At 47.8% G+C, this 18,885-nt stretch overlaps 1 protein-coding gene across 1 annotated transcript in view; it reads left to right on the plus strand.

Moving 5' to 3' along the window:
• LOC134564909 (protocadherin-19-like) overlaps positions 1–18,665 on the plus strand; it is a 52,530-nt gene extending 33,865 nt beyond the window's left edge. Inside the window, 2 exon segments of the mRNA XM_063424196.1 lie at positions 10,026–10,084; positions 18,254–18,665. Coding sequence (XP_063280266.1) covers positions 10,026–10,084; positions 18,254–18,566 — 372 coding nt within the window. The 3' untranslated portion in view covers positions 18,567–18,665.
• Positions 18,666–18,885: the final 220 nt, after the last annotated feature.

An 18,885-nucleotide genomic window follows, 5' to 3' on the forward strand; every position in this document is an offset into this window, starting at 1 on the left:
GAAATTGAATGGGAGGTCTGGCCAGCAACGATGGGCTTGCCGGCTTGACATTACTGACTGTACCTTCTCCAATGACTGCTGGGCCTCCTGAGTCAGAGCCCTCGGAGAATCTAGCTCTTCTCCCCCCTTTAACAAATTGAAGAGGGGGGCTAAGTCCACTGTAGTGAGGCCTAGCCAGGGCCTGACCCAATTCAAGGACCCACACAGCTGTTGGAGGTCTCTCAAGGTCTTAGGCCTCTCATTGATCACCAGTTTTTGGGATGTTATTTTTAGGTTACAATCTCAAGCCCTAACTACTGTCAAGGTAGCAGCCTCTGCACCATTTGTTGCTGCTACTCAAATCCCACAGTGGTCAGAGCAGTAATAGTTTCATCTAGTACTTCTGCGAGCATGTCACTATTAGGGGCACACACTAAAACGTCATCCATATAGTGAAGGATGACACCTTCTTCTGCTTTGACACGCACTGGGGACAGTATTTTGGCAACGTACCACTAACAAAAACCTGCACTGGTTTTCGTCCCTTGTGGTAAAACCGTCTAGTGGTAATGCTTCCAGGGAGCTTCCCTATTGATAGAAGGAACAGAGAAAGCAAACTGCGGAGCATCAGCTGGGTCTAGGGGAATTTGGAAGAAACAATCTTTTATATCTATGACAACCAGATTCCAGTTTTGGGGGAGCATTGAATGGGATGGCATACCCGGTTGAAGGGACCCCATGTCTTCAATGACTTCATTGATTTTTCGCAGATTGTGGAGGAGGCGCCACTTGTATTTCCCTGTTTTTTTGATGACAAACACCAGAGAATTCCATGGGCTGTTAGTTTCGACAATGTGGTCTTTAGCTAGTTGCTCCTCCATGTGCTCATTGAGCGCCTTCAATTTTTGCTTGTTCAGCGGCCACTGGTCCAGCCAAACTTGAGCATCTGTCAGCCAATTTAGTTTCTGGATAGGGCGCTCTTCAGTGGCTGCAACTGAAAATCCTGGGGTTTTTTTGGAATTTGTAATTGAACCCCCCCATTGGGACATGGCATCTCTTCCCCAGAGGGTATAACCAGAATCAACAACAAATGGACGTAAAGAAGACAATTTTCCATCCAGTCCTTCAATTTGAACAATGCTCTTTGATCTCTTGGCCTATTTTGTCTCCTCGACACCTGAAACCTCGCCAGCCACGGGTTGCAGCTCCCAGTGTGATGGCTATTTGTGTGGTGGAATAAGAGTTACAATTGACCCTGTGTCCATCATTCCTTGCATCTGAACAAGGTCGCCTTTTTTGAGCGCACACCAGACCAAAGGCTTTTGTTCACCTATAACCTCAGTCCAATAAACAGAAAGATCAGTATCATCATGAGGTTTGGGTGCTGATGGCAGTAAATTAGGAATTGGAATTGCCTGCACTATTACTTGACCTCTAGGAAGGAAAAAGGGAGGATGGACACAACATGCCCAGAGAATAATTTGCTCTGGCTGTGATGGTAAAATGCCAGGAACAATCTCAATCTCAGAGGGCGTGTGTTTTATGTCTCCAACAACAAGATACTCATTGTCAGCTTGGTGTAAGGTTGAAACTTGTTCAAGGTCAAATGTTATTGTGTGCCAGTCAGGTGAAGAAAAGACCATGGGAGAAGTAAGTTTGAGCCTAAAAGGCTCACACTTACTTTTTGTGGTAATAAAACCTGAGGGTTTTTGAAGATCTTGCACATTTAAAGAATCACTCTCTTTTTCAACTTTTACAACCTGGTGACCTGTTCAATTTTTTTCAGCGTGCGGGACAGGTTCGCGCTGCCCTTTTAGTTTTTTGATGTTGGAGCAGGCTCCCCTCCTCCTCCCCTCTCCCCCCTTGGTGTGTGTGATGTTTAGTTTTTGAAAGGACAGAACCACATTCATCAAGAGAAAATGGAGGTTGGACTCAGTTCCTTCAGTGTTTAATAATGTCCATCATAACAAAATGCCCTTTATTTAAGCTGCAGTAATAATTTAGAGGCTTGATGGTGTTAAGTAGCCATAGAGTCTGGCTCTGAGGAATATTCATTGTACCTCATTAAATTTGGAATTACTACTTAAAAGTCCAGAAATAAATATTCTGTTTATATTTCGGGGATAGTAAATCTAAATGGATGCTGTATTTGCACATCCTTGTCTCTCTGCTCATTTCTGCTGAAGTGAGCGAGGCACTGCTGGCAGTAGGCTTAGGCAGCAGTCAGTGTCTGCAAAACAGCCTAACCCCAAACCCAACCCTGGTTTCATTGATCAAGTGCAGGAAAATTATCTGCTGTATTACATTTAATTATAAAACATCGATATCAGATACTAAATGCACTTACTTTTTCAGAGATGCTGCATTGATAGTTTGCAGTTTGCAGTCTCCTGTATGAGAAGCTCTGTCAGTGAGCTGGGTGTGGGGAGAGGGCTGCAGAGGGAGATGCCAGAGGTCAGGTCCTTCCAGCTCTTCCAGGTGACTGGCTCTAAAATACTCTTAAGGAGCTGAATTGCTTTATGTTTTACTTCTGTCTTGCCTGGGGTTGTTGGCAGATAGAGGTGCATCCTCTGGTCCTCTGCCCCCTCCTCTGGCTTGTGCTCCAGTGCCTGTGGAGTGGCTGGAGCTAATGATGGACAACAGTGGCCAGATGGGTTCTTTCCAAAGGCGTTGACCCTGAAGGGGTCTAAGAGCCACAGCACAGCTTGGCTGTCAGGGGACAGGGTGGTGTGTTCCTTAGTGTGACCTGGGCATCGCTCCCCTCACTGTGTCTGTCAGTTTGCTGATTTTCCCCCATGGTGGAAGCCCCAGTAGCTATTTGGGTGGAGTTTGCATTGGTGTTTAACCCAAAGCCTCAAACTGCTGCTGCTCTCAGACCTCTGACACCCACCATGCCAGGAGGTGCCAGTATGGGAGAGTCAGGACCTGGGAAATAGGGGTCTGTTTGGCATCTCCCTGGCTGTGCGCAGTGTGGATGTCGCAGGTGCCGTCGGTGCCAGAGCGGAGCTGGTGGTGAGCAGGGAGAGAAGGAGCAGAGTTCCTTGAGTGGGTCAGGCACTGCACCTGGGCACAGCTCCTGGCCCCTGACTCGTGCTGTGAGGCAGCCTTGTCCTTGTCAGGGCCAGTAGCATGGGGCTAATTACCTGTCATCACACACAACGAGGGGGGTGGAAATCTCTCAGCGCGGAGCTGGATCTGATGAGTCTCCTGCTGGTGTGCAGAGGGAGACCAGCCGTGTTGCTGGGTGTGAGGGCATCAGCACCAGCCTGGCTATTCCTCTTGGGCCGTGGGGCTTGATTCTAGTGTTCCATGGGGTTTCCTACTGTACCTGCTCCCAGTGGGAAGGAGTCTCAGACCGCTTCCTTATTTCCCATGGGCTAAATAAGCAGCTTGCTAAATGATTATGACTTTCCCTCTTTGCTGATGCATACTTCACTTGACCTGGTCCCTACTTTGAAATTTCCACTGTTTCCCAAGTGCAGCTAGAGCGTTCTTATATAATTTGCATGAATTCTGTATCACGCACAGTGTCGGAGAGTAGAACATCCCTCTGGCCACCCTGGAGGGTTTGGAGACTGGAGAGGGGGGTCTGGGATCTGTACAAGGGGGTCAACCAGCCTCACACAGAGCCCAGGAGGACACTGCCTCTGATCCCTGGCCATGGGAGTGAATGCCCACATTGTATGAAAAATCACAAGCTGAGAGAATTCAAAATAAGTAGTAGTTAGTTAATCACAGAGTGTAAATGTAGAATCTAGGATTTTTAGTATATGGGGTTGAAGAGACAAGATGGAGGAATTGGGGAGTGGTCCTGTCCTCCTTGTTCTTGTTCTTTTCCCCCATTTTCTGCTGAGTTGTATCACAAGGATTGGTTTAGAGTAGAAATGACATGTTAACATAGGTAGTGGGCATTGGTAAAATTTTGTAAATAGAAAGTACGTTTTGGACTGTGGTTGGGTCAAGGGTACCGTACATAAGGTCTGGAACCCTCTGATCTGCCCCAGTTCACTGCATGTCCTGCTCTGCTGGAGATGCCTTGCAGAGCTGAGAAAGAACTGAGAGATAATGAAGAATAAACAACCTTGGAAACATGCACTAGCGGACTCATCTTGTCATCTCTGGCTCCGGCGTGAGACCTTTTGGGCAAGGGAAGCTCAGAAACCTTATTATCTTGGGGAACAGCAACCCTGAGGCGAATCTCAGGGAACAGCAACCCTGAGACCACAGTATAATTCAAACAATAAGAATTAAATGCTGGTGAGATCTAATAGGCAGCATCAGTTCTATTGCAGATGCCTGTGATTGAGTGGACCATGGAGAACAGGACTGAGGATACAGAAGGATCAGGAGAAGCGGTCTTACAAGCCCTACCCTTCCCACCAGGGAGGCCCAGTGAATTTTTGGGAAGATTTTGCCATTTTTGTGGTCCCCAGTGATGCCTGCAGCACAGAGGCAAAGTCAGGAGACTGGTGCTCCAGGTGATGTGCAGCTTGATGCAGAGGATGAGGAGCTGCTGCATGTTTCTGGAGGATTTTGTGAACCCCAAAAGGAGAGATGCACATTGCAGCCTTGGAGAAAGGTCTGCTTTGTTTTTTAATAATAAAGGGTGACATGCAAGCTTTATTAACAAGGCATGTAGGGGGGAAAAAGGCTCAAGGGATAACCCTGAAAAAGTGGTGCTAAATGTGTCATTTTTATGAAGCTGATTTTGTGAAGAGTTCCTACATGCTTTGGCAGGAGGTTGCAGCAGGTTTACAATAATTTGTGGAAAGACAAAAATGTTTTCACCCTGAAGTGTGAAGAAGGGCAAAAAAACCCCTGCGTTGAGATGCTTTAGAGCCGTCTTCTGAGGCAGAGGCTGGCAGATGGATGGATACCTGTCACTTCAGGTAGGGAGAGATGGGTCCAGCTCCAAACAACCATGGACTTTGTTGGGGATTGATGTGTGAACTGAGGAACCAAACCCTTAATCGAGAGCCTGGATCCACATGCAGTGGAGAAAGCTGGATTTTTACCTCTGTGGAGTTTGGTTTGAAAAATATCCCACATTTGAAATTGCTGAAAAGTGGGAAGAGTCATCAGCCCTGAGGCGAACAGGCTGCAGGGACATGACTGTGATGATCCCAGCCTGCTGGCAATGGCCCATGACACATCCCTCCCACCCTGGGGACTGACCCCAGCCAGCATCCTCTGTTTCTCCAGCAGTCCATAGTGCTGGCCATACCCAGAGTTGCTGCAGCCTGCTGACCTTTCTGCTGGCACTTGCATTAGTTCCTCCTAAACTGCCTTTGAATCCGCCAGGGTTTATTTCTGTTTCTAAGGCAGAGAGTGAGCAGTTGTTAGAGCAGTGCCCTGTTGCTAACAGACCTTTTGCTGTCGGGGAAGTCACCCCATCAATATCCAGGTCAAGAAGAGTTGTACTGACGTTGGTACATCTATTTTTTTTTTTTTTTACTTTAATGGAATTGGCAGTCCTCAACCAAAAGCAACCACTAGGGGAAAAAAAAAGTTTAATATTTCCCTCCTGACTGCTCGATTCAGAGTATGTCTGTTGTTATCTTTATCTTTATATTTATCTTTATCTTTATCTTTATCTTTATCTTTATCTTTATCTTTATCTTTATCTTTATCTTTATCTTTATCTTTATCTTTATCTTTATCTTAGTATTTATATTCATATTCATATTTATACTTTGTATTTGTATTTGTATTTGTATTTGTATTTGTATTTGTATTTGTATTTGTATTTGTATTTGTATTTGTATTGCTAAGGCAGCGGTTAAAAGCATTTTTCAAATTAGGCACTGGTAAGCTGTATGCCAAGCCAGGCCTCTCTTTGATGACACTGACACCAACACGTCTGTATCTGGAAAGCAAATCCTGAGCCTGGAGGACAGCAGGATTGCTCTCCTCCAAGAAAAATGCAGGCTGAAGCCACAGACTATGCAAGGTGTTATTTAGCGTTTCCCAACGTCTGGAATGTATTGTTTATTCATGGCACAGAGGCTGCGGGGCTGATCATGACAAGTGTGAGCATCCTTTCTTCAGTTACAACAAGCAGGAGATAAGAGTTGACAGCACGTGTGGGAGGTCCTTGCTGCACTTGGCTCTGAACATGGAAAGGAGAGGCTGGACTTGGGGCTGGGCTCCCCTTTGATTTCTGCAGGAGTGATGCTGATTTGTGAGAAAGTGACAGTTCATTTGCTTTTGCCAAAATAATGAAGATGAGGGCCAGCCTCTCAGTGATGCACTTGATGAAGAGCACACTTTCATCGGTGCCAGCCAGCCTTACCTTTTCCCTCTTTTTTGTGTTTTCACTTTGTTCTTTGGGTCTTATTAAGAGAGGGAGCGGATCCTTTCCCAATTAAAATGCTGACATATCGAAGATGCTCTCCTTTCCCATCATTTTGCCTCTAAGTGGTTGCACCTTGCAGGATGAACTAGAATTAAATCAAGCAAACTTTGATTGAATAATGCAAGCTGTAAAGCAACTCTTCCGCATGAAAAATCACATTTCTTTTTTATTTTTCCTGTTTTGATCCCCTAGTCTGCATGGAGATAACAGATAATCCCATAGCTAAGTGAAGAAACTGGGCTGGAAGGAGTGTGTTAGTGCGTGAAGGATGGGCAGCCCACCCTTGTGCCAGTGTGGGCAGCACAGGCAGCTCTCACCTCTGAGGGTGCAGACCCAGTGAAGAGGATTTCCTTTCCTTGTTGCCATGTAACTCCTTGTTTTGTCTGAAATCTGGAAGTAATTATCATTACTTGTGCTTTGTCCAGTGGTGGGGGAATTCCAAGCCTGGGAACGGATGCTATGTCCAACCCCTCAGGAACCCTCTTGTTCCATGTGGATGTAGGGGTTTCATCAGTGGTGTGGTGCAGAGCATCCTGAGGAGAGGGGACACATGGAGCAGGGAATACACAGGAAGGACATAGCTCCTGTCCGTCGAACATAAATCATGGGGAATTTGCTCATCGGTGAATGAGTTGAGCCAGGATATGCTCTTTGTTTTTGGTTTGAAATCAATAGCAAAGCTCCCAGTGATGTTGGTCCGAGGGGGATTTAGTGCCAGGTCTGTATCTGGACTGTGGCAGTTTGATGGCAGCACGTGTGGTGTCTCCCCACCCTGTGGGATTTGGTGGCAGTGGTCAGTCTTTCCCTGTGGATGACCTTGGGTATTCCTTGACCCCTGAAGCCTTGGCGATGCAGTGTCCATGCTCTGAGTGTTTCAAAGCTCTTCAATGTACCTGTATCTATTGAAAATTGCTGTCTGCATCCTCTCACCGAGCTGTTCCACTCCTGGTTTTCCCAGGGCTGAGCTGTGCACACATAGGGATAGAGGTGATGGAGTCAGTGGTGGGTGCAGGGGGTCTCCCTGCTGCTGGGCATGGTGGTGGGGCTGGGGATGCAGGGATAGAGTCAGCTGAGGCTCTGGGCCTGTGGGAGCTGTCCCCACGTCTGCCAGTGCTGGGTGATAGAGGGGGCTCCTCACTCTGTAAGGAGTGTGCCAAAACTCCTCCCATCCCTTCTGCCCTCCATTGCTTGCCTGCTCTCAGCTCATTTGCAGGGCTGGGGTCTGCTGTGAGGCTGCTTGGGGGAAATGCTGTGGGGTGGCATCCACCCCCTAGGGGTGGCAGCACGGGGATGGATGGACTGTCCTAGGGTGACTTTATGATGCTTGTATCCCCAATCATCTGTTCTGTCTGTGCTGTATATTAAGTTCTGTGCCTTTAAGACTGGCTCTGAGAGCAAAGCAAAGAAAGAAGCGCCAAGTTTGTTTTGGAAACAGCTCTCACTCCTGCACATTCCTCTCCAGACAGTGGTTCGTATGAAGCACAGACCAGCAGCTGGGACAGAGATCTTTTTTTGCTTTTTAGTTAGTTTTAGCTAGCTAGAGCAGAGAAGTTCCCTAGACTGTTTTTTTCCTTTTTCTTGAGACTTTTTAAATCTGCTCCAGACTAAAAACCCCAGAAGAGCACCAAAGGCTCACACCTGCTGCCCACTGGGCCTGGACCTCCAGAGGGACTGGGACTGATAAAGAACTGAGTGAGCTGAGCTACCCACGGCAGGGATTTTCTCAAGTTTGTCATCTCTCTTTGGAGCGGCAAGAGGTTTTATTGTTTCATATTATTCATTCTTTATGCTTGTGGGCATTTTGTTGGTTAAATAAATAGTTTTTTCCACTTTTCTCCGAAGAAGGTCTTTTCCCAGACTGGCTGAGGGGAGGCGCCTTTTGGGTTTGCTTTCCAGAGAGACCCTTTTCAGAGGTTTCCTCCCAAATTTGCCCTGAACCAAGACATGGACAAACATAGGGTCAGGTATTTTCTGTGGTATTTAGGTTCCTGGGTATCATATGCTTTGAAAACATGTGTGTCTGTTTGCTCCTGCGTTCTAAGCATCAAAGTCATCCGGCAGAACCACAGATGCAGGAACTGCAGGGACCAGTAGTTTGTGCAGTAAATCTCCAGTGTGACTCTCCAGCAGTAATTACTGTGTGAAAGTAATAACCGAGCTGTGCTGAGTGCTAGGCCAACTCCCCCCAGCTCGCTGCTTCTTGCATGTTTCTCTCTGGGAGGTTCCTGTTTGGTAAATTAGATATTGTGCTGTATTGCAGAAAAGGTTACACTTAACCAACGCTGCCTCTGCTTTATTATCTTGGCAGAGCTGTGTAACCTCTGCTGGGGTACAATTGGATTTCACATTTGGCTCTGATGCAGTGGCCCCACTCCCTGCATCCTGCCATTGTGCAGCAGCAGACTCTGCTTTCCTTTATTTATTGAGACATTAAAGATGCATGCATTTATTTTTACCATGTTCATAATTGCCATAAAAACAGGCCATAGCATCCCAGAGCGGCTCTTTGGGAAGGAGAACAACCATGTGACTGGGGCGAGGAGGAACGAACATGGCAGAGAAAAGGCAGGACAGGGCTGTGGGACAGGTGGATGTTCCCATTTCTGTCCTGGGAGGATGCTGCTGTTGTCCTCAAGGAAGGGGAACAGAGCAAAGACTTCTCCTTCTGCTGCTCAGGAGGCAAGGAGCATCCCCAGGGCCAGGGGTGATGCTGGTGGGAGCCCTGGTAGGATCCCTGCAGGTCTGGGGGGGGACTTTGTATGGATGGACAGGTGGACTGGAGTGCCTGACTTGTACAAGATCCTGCATCCTCAGGAGTTCCTGAAGTGCAGGAAGGATCCTGGCCAGGCTATGCAGATCCCACCATGTTCCACCACTGTGGTTCACCATGCATCTCCCATCACATCCTACCATGCATCTGCCACTGCATCCCATTGCACAGCTCCCACCATGTGAGAGCTCCCACCATGGTCTCGTGGCTTTCCCCCTTCTCTCTCCCTTACCTTCTGGTTGCTTTTTTTGGTTCCTCACCTGCTGCCAGCACCAGAACCCTCAGGGCTGTGTAATCTGAGGTTAAAAGACGGCGTTTCAAGTGCAGAACAAGTTAGTGGGTTTTGCTTGCAAATAACTCCTTTGACTTTTCTCCCCTTCTCTTACTCCTCTCCAACTTTTAAGCATATCACCCATTGTTTGTTTTTTTCTTAATAACAGATCGCACTGTCTCTGCAAATGAAATTATGTGAAACAAAGAAAAGTGCCTGCATTAAATTCTCCGGCAGGGGATTACCTTGCTGGCATTTACATATCTATGCAATAAATATTTTAACATGTTAATTATACACTAATAAGAAAAATACCTTTTGAACTTTCAGTCAAATTGACACACACAGAACTGAGTCCATCAGGGAATTAAAAGCAATTAGTTTTGTAACAGAGCATAGTCACATTGTTTCTTCTCTGCAAATTGTTCTGTGGTCACCAGCCAGCCTTTTTTTTTGGTGAAAGTTGATAGAAAGACTGACAGGTACTGGAGTTTTCCATTCCTGGCTCTGCCCTGCTCACAGGGGCCTGTGCCATCATGAGATGCTCCTTCCCTCCTGCAGGGTTTCATCCTGGCCCTGCAAACCTGACTCTTCCCAGTCATGGAGAAATCAGACTTGTAACCATCTCCCTTTTCTTTTCCTCCTTCCAGACTGAAAACTACTCCTTTGATTCCAACTACGTGAACAGCAGAGCTCATTTAATAAAAAGGTACGTAGGCTTGCTTGAAGGGCTTGGCTTTGCCCAGCCAAATCCCAAGAGTTTAATGTTCTTTCATACTGCATTATATACTACTTTCTTATTTTAATATGCAAAACTTTTCAAGAGTAATAATTTGATTTTAAAACAGTACTTACTTCCCATTAAGTACCATTGCTCATGGTTTGCAATAAAGGAAATATTTTTTCCTTCTCTTTGGCTTCTTCATGCTGGGAAGGTGCAGTAAGTGAGGTAGAGTGCTGTTACCCTGACAGCTTTCAAATTCTGAGAATTTATTCCATTTGAATGCACAGGAATAAAAGGATAGATTTGGGTGGTGAAATCTCCCTGCCATGTGAGGCGGGGAAAATTAAAAAAAAAAAACAAAGAACAACAGGTTGTTTGGGAGCAGGTAATTGGGTTGGATGCAGCTCACGGTTCTAGCTCCCTGTTTTAGTTTTAATACCAAGGCAAGCAGCACTTTGCTAGGCTGATTTTTTCCATGTGTAAAAGGAAACTATCAGTTCAAGTGCAACCTGGCAGTTACCCTTGGGGAAATGGAACCCTGTTCTGGTTTGATTCAGAACCGGGCAGAAACACCAAATTTTGTGTGTCCTCTCTTTTCTTTCTGTAAGATAGACTTTTGGAAGGAAAAGGCAAAACAGGCCAAACTTAAAGGTTACAAAGATAGTTTTATTAACACACACTAAAGGAAGAAACAAAAGAAAAAAAAGAAAATTTGAACCCTTTAAAACTCTTCTCCCTTCCTCACAAACTGTTCACTTTCCTACAACCAACATAGAGAGACAAAACTATAATTTTCAGTCAGTTTCGCCATTTAAACATAATCTTCTATCACTTTGGGAGAAGAGTCTCTCTTGATATCTCATGAATTTTCCCCACTGTTTTCTTGTGGGCCTCAACTCCCACAAAGCCACCCAGGAACCTGCCTTTGTGACGTCTCTCCCATTAGCAGCTTTCCCAACACTGCATATGGGCTATGCCTGCTCATTTAGGGTACCATTTAAAGATGTTTCTTCTAGTATAAAGCAAAGATTCTTTTCTTCTGTCTCCAAAATTATCTTCATCTCAAAAACTAGAGATCTCCTTTTTCCCTAGGAGCAAAGGGCTTCATATCACTTTCTCCTGTTCAAAATTCTCTATTAAATCCAAATTGTATCAATCTACAATTCTCAACTAGAGCCACGCACCCCCCCAAACAGCATTCATATGTTACAGGAAATAGTCCATTCTCTGTGGTTTCACAAGAGACGTTCAGCCAAATGGCAAACTCCTCAATCCCTCCTTCCAATAATCAATTCTTTTGCTGACTTTGATCATGCTGTTTCTTTCCGTGTTCCTTCTTCTCTCTCTCAAGGAAAGGGCTGGAGTTCTGGAGGCTTCAGGTTGTCCAACTCCTCTCTCCCTCTGCTGCGGCTTATGATGTCAGATTTCAAAGCCGAGCAGAGCTCCGGGTGACCGGGTAGTCAGGAATCATAAATGCTTATAAATGTCTCTTGCCCACCCCTTGGGATTCATGGGGGGGGCTCAGCCCAGAGCTGCCATCAGAAGACACAGACTCCCCTCCCCCTGCTGGGGGAAGGGCCCAGGGCCACAGCCAGGCCTCTGGCTGGCTCCCCCCCCAGCAGGGGGAAGCAGCAGCGTGTTTACATCTGCTAGAAACCCGATCCAGGCCAGGACCGGGGGCATATTCTTATCCCCTCCCCTGGCCCGGGAGTCACCGGGCCAAGGGAGCCTCCCATGAAAGGCCCGGGCCCGGGCAAGCCTCGGGCCATCCCGGCCCCCTGTAAGAGTCGGTCCGAAAATCCCTCATTTCTGCCTCACGACTGTCAGAGGCCGAGACCCTAACCCATGGACCCTGAGCCACAGCACAGGCCAAGTTTTCCCTGCAGCTGCTGTCACTGGACCAAGACGCCCTCCTCAGGGACCCATGCATGAAACAATGGGGGACTGTTACGGTTTCTGGTCATGTTTGCAAAGAGATGTTCCTGTACTGACCGTACTTGGTAAGACCTGAGCCACACCGCTCCCTCTATTGTGAGAGAACACCTGTGATGCCCATGAAGCTGACCCCCCTTCCTGGCATCTTGCCTCTCGCTTCAAAAAGAACTATAACAACCCCACCAGGATAGCAGGCTTTCGAGGCCTCCCCTTCGGATGACGGCTCCATTGACCCGCGTGCCACGAGGACTGCAAAGGTGGTCTATTGGTATCAGCGTCACGAGGACTCCCGTCTGTCAGTCGGTAGCTATCACCCTTTCTTTACCCCCCTTTCTCTTTCTCTTTCTTCTTACCCCTTCTCTTCTATCGCATAACTGTGTGTATCAATAAAGATACAATTGATTTCACTTGAATTAAGTTATCACTGCCTCTTTTTGCACTCTGAAATCAAAACGAACCATCACGACCATCCTTTGGCTCGTGACACCCCCCCCTGCAAGGAGAGTGCCGGGACTCCCTCTTACCTCTGTCGAGGCCGAAAGGAAAGAGAGTGACTTGGACTCACCTAGAATTTTATATGGGTATTCCTCAAAGTCGCATCTAGCTTCCTCAATGGTCCAACAATAGGTCAGTATTCAAAAATGGACTCTGATAGTTGCTTTTCTTGAAACAATCCCCAGGTCCTGCCAGGAAACTATTTCTACTTTAATTAAAAGCCAAACTGTGTCAACCTATAACAAACCTTTTGGGTGAAATACTGCTGTCCTCAGAGCCTAGCAGTGGTTAGGGAATGTCTCTGGGAGTTTCACACCGGGGTTATCCAGCCGAACCCCACTGGGATGGGTTCACCCAGAGGTGAGCATTGCCCCAGGGACAGGAGGCCAGGTTTGCCACTCCTGGGAAGGGCACTGACACAGCACAATCAATACTCTCACTGGGAGCTGCAGGGCTGCAGGGCCAGGTCCCCACACAGGACGAGGGTGCAGGATGCGGCCAGCAGCTCCTTGCCCACCTCCCTCCTCTCCCCAGGGCCCAGCCAAGGTGTGTGGGGAGCAAGCCATGCCTGTGCCCGTGCCTGTGCCCAGAATGGCTGTGCTCGGTAATGTTAGGAACGAAAGGGAAAAAAAAAAACCCAAAAAAACCCACAACAAACTAAAAACAACCCACCCCACAACTGACCCTCTCCTGGCTAGAGTAACACCCCCACACCCCAGCCAATCTGAGTAGGGAGAGCTGCCCTGAAGGAAAGTTGCCTGGCAACTTTTCCCTACCTAATTGAAATGTGAAAAGAAGCTGCCCACACCTAGATAGCCCTATTGTCCTTTGTAACTACCTCATTCAGCAAGAGTAACCTCGGCTACAACCAGGACAAATGCATATGCATGTGTATATGCAAATAAAACCACCCTGGTGGATCCTGGGAGGATTTTTTTAGGGAAACTAACCAGCCAGCTGAAGCAACTTAAGCTGAGAATGGGAAGCTCTCAAAGCTTTTCCCTGAGGGCAAAGAGCTGACTGCCATTGCTCTGCCTTCTGATGGTTGACCAGAGAGAACTGCCAGCTGTTTCTATGGAAACAAGGACTCAGCATCCCCTGAGACAGCACCTGCTCCTTCAGATGGGCGGCAGCAGTGTAGAAAACTCCGATCGGACTCTGCAATCCTGCTGATGACTTTAATAATGAGCTGATCACTTTAATAAAGAGCTGAATATTAATAAAGGCATATGCCCTGTTCTTTTCAGGTAACTGTAGAAGCCATCACTGAACCAAGGGTTTTACAGAGAGCAGAAGCCGGCCCTGAACTGTTGAGATCTGATCTGAGCAGTAAAATATCCAATTATCTGCCTGGCTGAGATCCCATTTGTTTACATCTTAAAAACATGAGCAGTGAGGGAGCTGTGAGTGCACTGTTTAAGCTGCTCAGGTTCAGGTGGCAAAGGGCAGGTGTATTTGCCTGAATGGCTCGTGGTGTTTAATGGTACTAATAGGACTGTGAGAGTTGACTGGCCTGTGCCATGCTGCTCCTCACCAGAGAGTCTTCGGGCACACTGAAAAAAACCCAAATCTATTAATCTTTCCTTGTTCACATCTAAGATAAAGGCAAACAGCACTCCCACCTGCCACAGCGGGGCTTACGTCCAAGGCTGTATTATGTGGGAAATGCTACTGCTGCCAATTGCCCCAGACCTGCCCATTCTTTAGGGAAGTATCAGCCACGTAAGCATGTTGTGTGGATGGTCTGGCTCACTGCGGGAAAGATAAATGCCTTGTAACATGGGTTGCCTGTGCATAACAAACAGCAGCTTCGTGTAGGACAGCAGTTCCCCTTGCTTTCTACCTTTGTCTTGTATCTTAAGCACAACGGGTGCCAGGAATGCTGTGCAGACATCTGAGAACAAAAAATATTTTCTGTGACATCCTGTGGCATCATTTTCATCCTTTGCCTTTATGAATATGTTGTAGCTCTGTCTTTGGTGAGTGAATCTTCTCAAATCCAGCACTTAATTAATCTATTTGTACTTTTCCTGTGTTGTCTGCCTGCCTGTTTCACTCATCTACATGCACACAAATGAATTGTAGATTTGTAGTGCTTTCTTAACTTAAAAATCTTTGATGCCACCTGGAATCAAAGTCAGTGGCTTCAATAGGGACATCTTTATTTAAAAGGTAATGTTTGAAGGTTTACCAATTTATATGTATTTCAGAGCTCCCCCCTCATGTGCTTTTGCAGACCAGCAGATGGTAGGTGGTCTGCTTGGTTTCTGTGGAGACACAAAAGGACTTTCCAAAGTAATGAAAATCTCCAGCTCTTTGGGGCTTTGAAGCCCAGGCCGTGTCTTTCACTGACGTTTCACACCAAATCAGCCAGTGAGAAAGTTTGGAGAAGTGGGTTCAGGTGGATCCTCCCAATGAGTGCAGTTTTCCCATGCCAAGGCTGGGCGTTGAAGGAGCATAGGGTGGGTGTCCCCAGGGATACCCCAATGGCTGTGCCACCTGGGACAGGTGCATCTCAAGGTGTTCCTGCTGCTAGCAGCAACCCAGTATCCTGGGGCATGGCCCCTCTCAGGGTGTTGGGGTCCCAAATGCAGCCAGAAATGCAGGTCTTCGTAGAATCACAGAATAGTTTGGGTTGGAAGGGACCTTAAAGATCATCCAGTGCCACTCCTGCCATGGCAGGGACACCTTCCACTATCCCAGGTTGCTCCAAACCCTGTCCAACCTGGCCTTGGACACTTCCAGAATTCCAGGGGCAGCCACAGCTTCTCTGACCACCCTGTGCCAGGGCCTCACCACTTTCACAGGGAAGAATTTCTTTCAGATATCTAAATCTCATCTCTCTTCTTCCAGTTTAAAACCATTCCTCCTTGTCCTATCACTATCTGCCTGTGTAAAAAGTCACTCTCCCTCTTTTTTGTATGTCCTGTCACTATGTGCCCATGTAAAAAGTTACCCCTTTCTATAAGTCCCCTTTAGGAACTGGAAGGGGCTCTAAGGTCTTCCCAGAACATTGTCCAGGATGAGCAATCTCAGCTCTCTCAGCCTGTCTTCATAGGAGCTGCCCTTCTTTCATCCCTCTGGCCTGGGGGCTGTGTTCCATGGGCTGTTGGGGCTGCTCAGCCCTTGGGGGAAATTTGGGAGCAGCTCAGTCCTCGGTCCTCCCAGCAGTGGCTGTGCTTGCAGAGACTGTCAAGGATATTTGTGTATCAGATTTCCTTATAGCTGCATTGTATGGCGACAGTGACCATCGTGTCCAGGGAGGTACAGCCGCTGACAGGGAAACAGATGAGACAGCCTCTATTTGTTAAGCACAAGGATCCATTTTATTTCTCCCAGGACTGGGGAGGGAGAGGAAAGTGAAGAAGACAAGAGACAGGAGCCCAGTCTTGGGGATTTATCAGGTGTAGGGGTGGAGTTTTAGGGTCTGGGTCACAGGAGGGGTTAACACAAGGAGAGTAAGATCAGATTCTAATGACCTTGAAACGGGAACACTCACAACTCCTCTGTTTATAAATTGGTTGAAAGGTGTGTTGAATAACTCATAATAAAGGGATTCTTGGGAATATGACAATAGTTCAGAAAACTAAATGAACATTTTTAAGCTTAATTGACAAGCAATGAAAAGGCATTTGAGACTTTATTACAGAGTATAAAGTAACAGAAATGATGGTACTGAATTAAATGAATACATTTTCACCTAATGAGTTAATAGTTCAATCTCCTTTGGCTTTTGGTCTTGTCACAAGAAGGGGTGCAGTTCTTTGGTCTCCTCTTGACGAGGGGCATAGTCCTTAGTGTTTGGTCTTGGCTTTGGTACTGGTGTTGTGGGTGTTATTATTGTAGGTGATGATGAGGATGACTGTGAAGCAAGGAACAGTGAAGGCGGCGACGGTGGAGCCAGCAACAGCATGGCAGGGCCCAGCCCTCTCTCAGCTGACTAGCCCCGCCACATCTCTGCTGCTGCGTGGGCCCGGGGTCAGCACCCCCACCGGCTCACTGCCATGTGGGCCTGGGGTCGGCCCCTCTGTGGGCCGGCTGCCACATGGGCTTGGGGCGGGGCCAGCTGCAGCAGCATGGCAGGAAGGGGGAGAGGTAGGTAGGGGGGAAGGGAAAGTCTTGGGACCGGAAAAGACGGACTAGGCGGGAAAGAAGGGATCTCAAAAACCGCGTGGTGAGCGCCATTTTTGGGAGGAATGCCCGAGTCAGCATGGCCACTGCTTTCCTGGGCAGGGAACGGGGGATATGGAAAGATGAGGGTGAAGGACGACACAGGAAGGCAGGAGGACGGCAACACTCCTGCGTCACCTCTGAACAGGTTCTGACCTTTGTCCTGCCTTCAGGGAAAGGGGGATGGGGTGGAGAGGGGCACGGGGTGATGGAGAGACAGTAGCAGCTCCAAGCCATCCTGGCAGTTTCCACTCCTTGCTGTGCTCCTAGGAACAAAGGGTAAGGAAAGACATGGGCAGCTTCACAGAAACTGAAAAACGTGGAGGTTCACAGGAGACAGGACCACTGATCTAGGGCACCAACACTCTGCATGCAAATCATCCATAATCATCCATATGTAGCTGCCAGGGCTTTACCATCCATAAGCTGCAGCAGCTGTGTCAGGAGAGTTGATAAGAGTCACCAGCATGGTCCTTTTGCAGGCAGACTAGCTGCTTGTAGCTCTTAAAAACTCCCTCCCATGAAGAATGAAAAGACTTGTGATGCTGGATGTTGGTCCATCACTTGGTCCCCAGTAAGCCAATCTCCTTACTGGGGGTTTCCCTCCCCATAAGCCTGTTACCCCCATGATTTTAAGATGAGGGTCACATAAGATGTAGCAGTCTGCAGGTGACTTAGGGGGTGCCGGTCCTGCTGTCCTTACTGGTTGCCTGCATTCTCTACCTATTGTTGCATCATATGGCAACAGTGACCATCGTGTCCAGGGAGATACAGCCGCTGACAGGGAAACAGACGAGACAGCCTCTATTTGTTAAGCACGAGGATCCATTTTATTTCCCCCAGGACTGGGGAGAGAGAGGAAAGCGAAGACAGGAGACAGGAGGAGCCCGGTCGTGGGGATTTATCAGGTGTTGTAGGGGCAGAGTTTTAGGGTCTAGGTCAGAGGAGGAGTTAATGCAAGGAGAGTAAGATCAGATTCTAATGACCTTGAAACAGGAATACTCACACTGCATGAACTTGGACCCAGAAACACTGGTTTATTTTTAAAAATAAGAATGCATCATCATGATTAAAAGACATTCCTGTTTCCAGGAAGACTTTTGGTTTTAAGTGATTAAGATTTGGCTTATAACCTAAAAAGTGGGGTTTAGATCTTGTGTAACTTCAATATGAGGTATTACAACTTGGGAGAGCCAAACTGTAGAAACAGCTCATTTAATGTATATTTTTAAAATTTTATTTCAAATCCTGCTTCACTCTGAGCTTCCTTAAGACCCACAGCAGCCTGAGGGTACCCACCAGCTGACACCACACCCAGGGGCAGGAGCAGCTTGCGTGGTGCTGCAGGATGGACGCTGTGTTTTGGGGTGCAGAGGTGCCAATCAGGGAGTGTTCCCCCCACACTCCCTGCTCCAGCTCTCCCTGCCTGGGCAGTATCACTGGATGCTGTGGAGGGCAGGGACCTCCCATCCCTGCAGGTCTCACAGCAGCACCGCAGGGAGACGGGGGCCACCTTGTCCCATCCTGGAAGTGACAGCTATGTTTCCCCAGCAGGTCCACATTCAAGGACTTGGAGGGGAACAGTCTGAAGGACAGTGGCCATGAGGAGAGTGACCAGACAGACAGTGAGCATGACATGCAGCGGGGCCTCTACTGCGACATGGCTGTCGATGTGCTGAAGACCAGCATCCCCTCCATGGGGTCCCAGGGCCCCAAGCAAGGTGAGCCATTGCTGTGCCCTGGGGGCGTGCCCACTGCCCCCCCACATGCCCCATCTGGTGGCTCTGGTGCTGCCATAGTGGGTGTGCAGTGGAGATGCTTATTGCCTGCTGGGGATAATGCCATACATCATCAGAGTGCTGGGTAGATATAAATAAATCTTCATGCCACGCCTGTCAGGTAAGTGAGCAGGTGGGATTATCCTCTATTCACAGGCAGAAAACCCAAGGCCCTGAGCATCTGCCTGACAGTGAGTGAGCGCTGGAGTTGGGATTAGAACAGGAAGTAGAGGAGCTGTGCCCAGGGCTGGTCGCTGCTTACCTCCACTCCAGAGTATCTGTGATGTGTGCCTTTCCCAGCATTCTGTCCCAGCTCCAGAGCTCGCACACAGGCACCATCCAGGCACCTTTCCCAAAGGTCAGCAGAGTACTGTCTTGGGTTGAAAAATGTAACCAAAAATGTGTATT

Source organism: Prinia subflava (genome assembly GCF_021018805.1).
Source record: "Prinia subflava isolate CZ2003 ecotype Zambia chromosome W unlocalized genomic scaffold, Cam_Psub_1.2 scaffold_22_NEW, whole genome shotgun sequence".
Taxonomy (NCBI): Eukaryota; Metazoa; Chordata; class Aves; order Passeriformes; family Cisticolidae; genus Prinia; species Prinia subflava.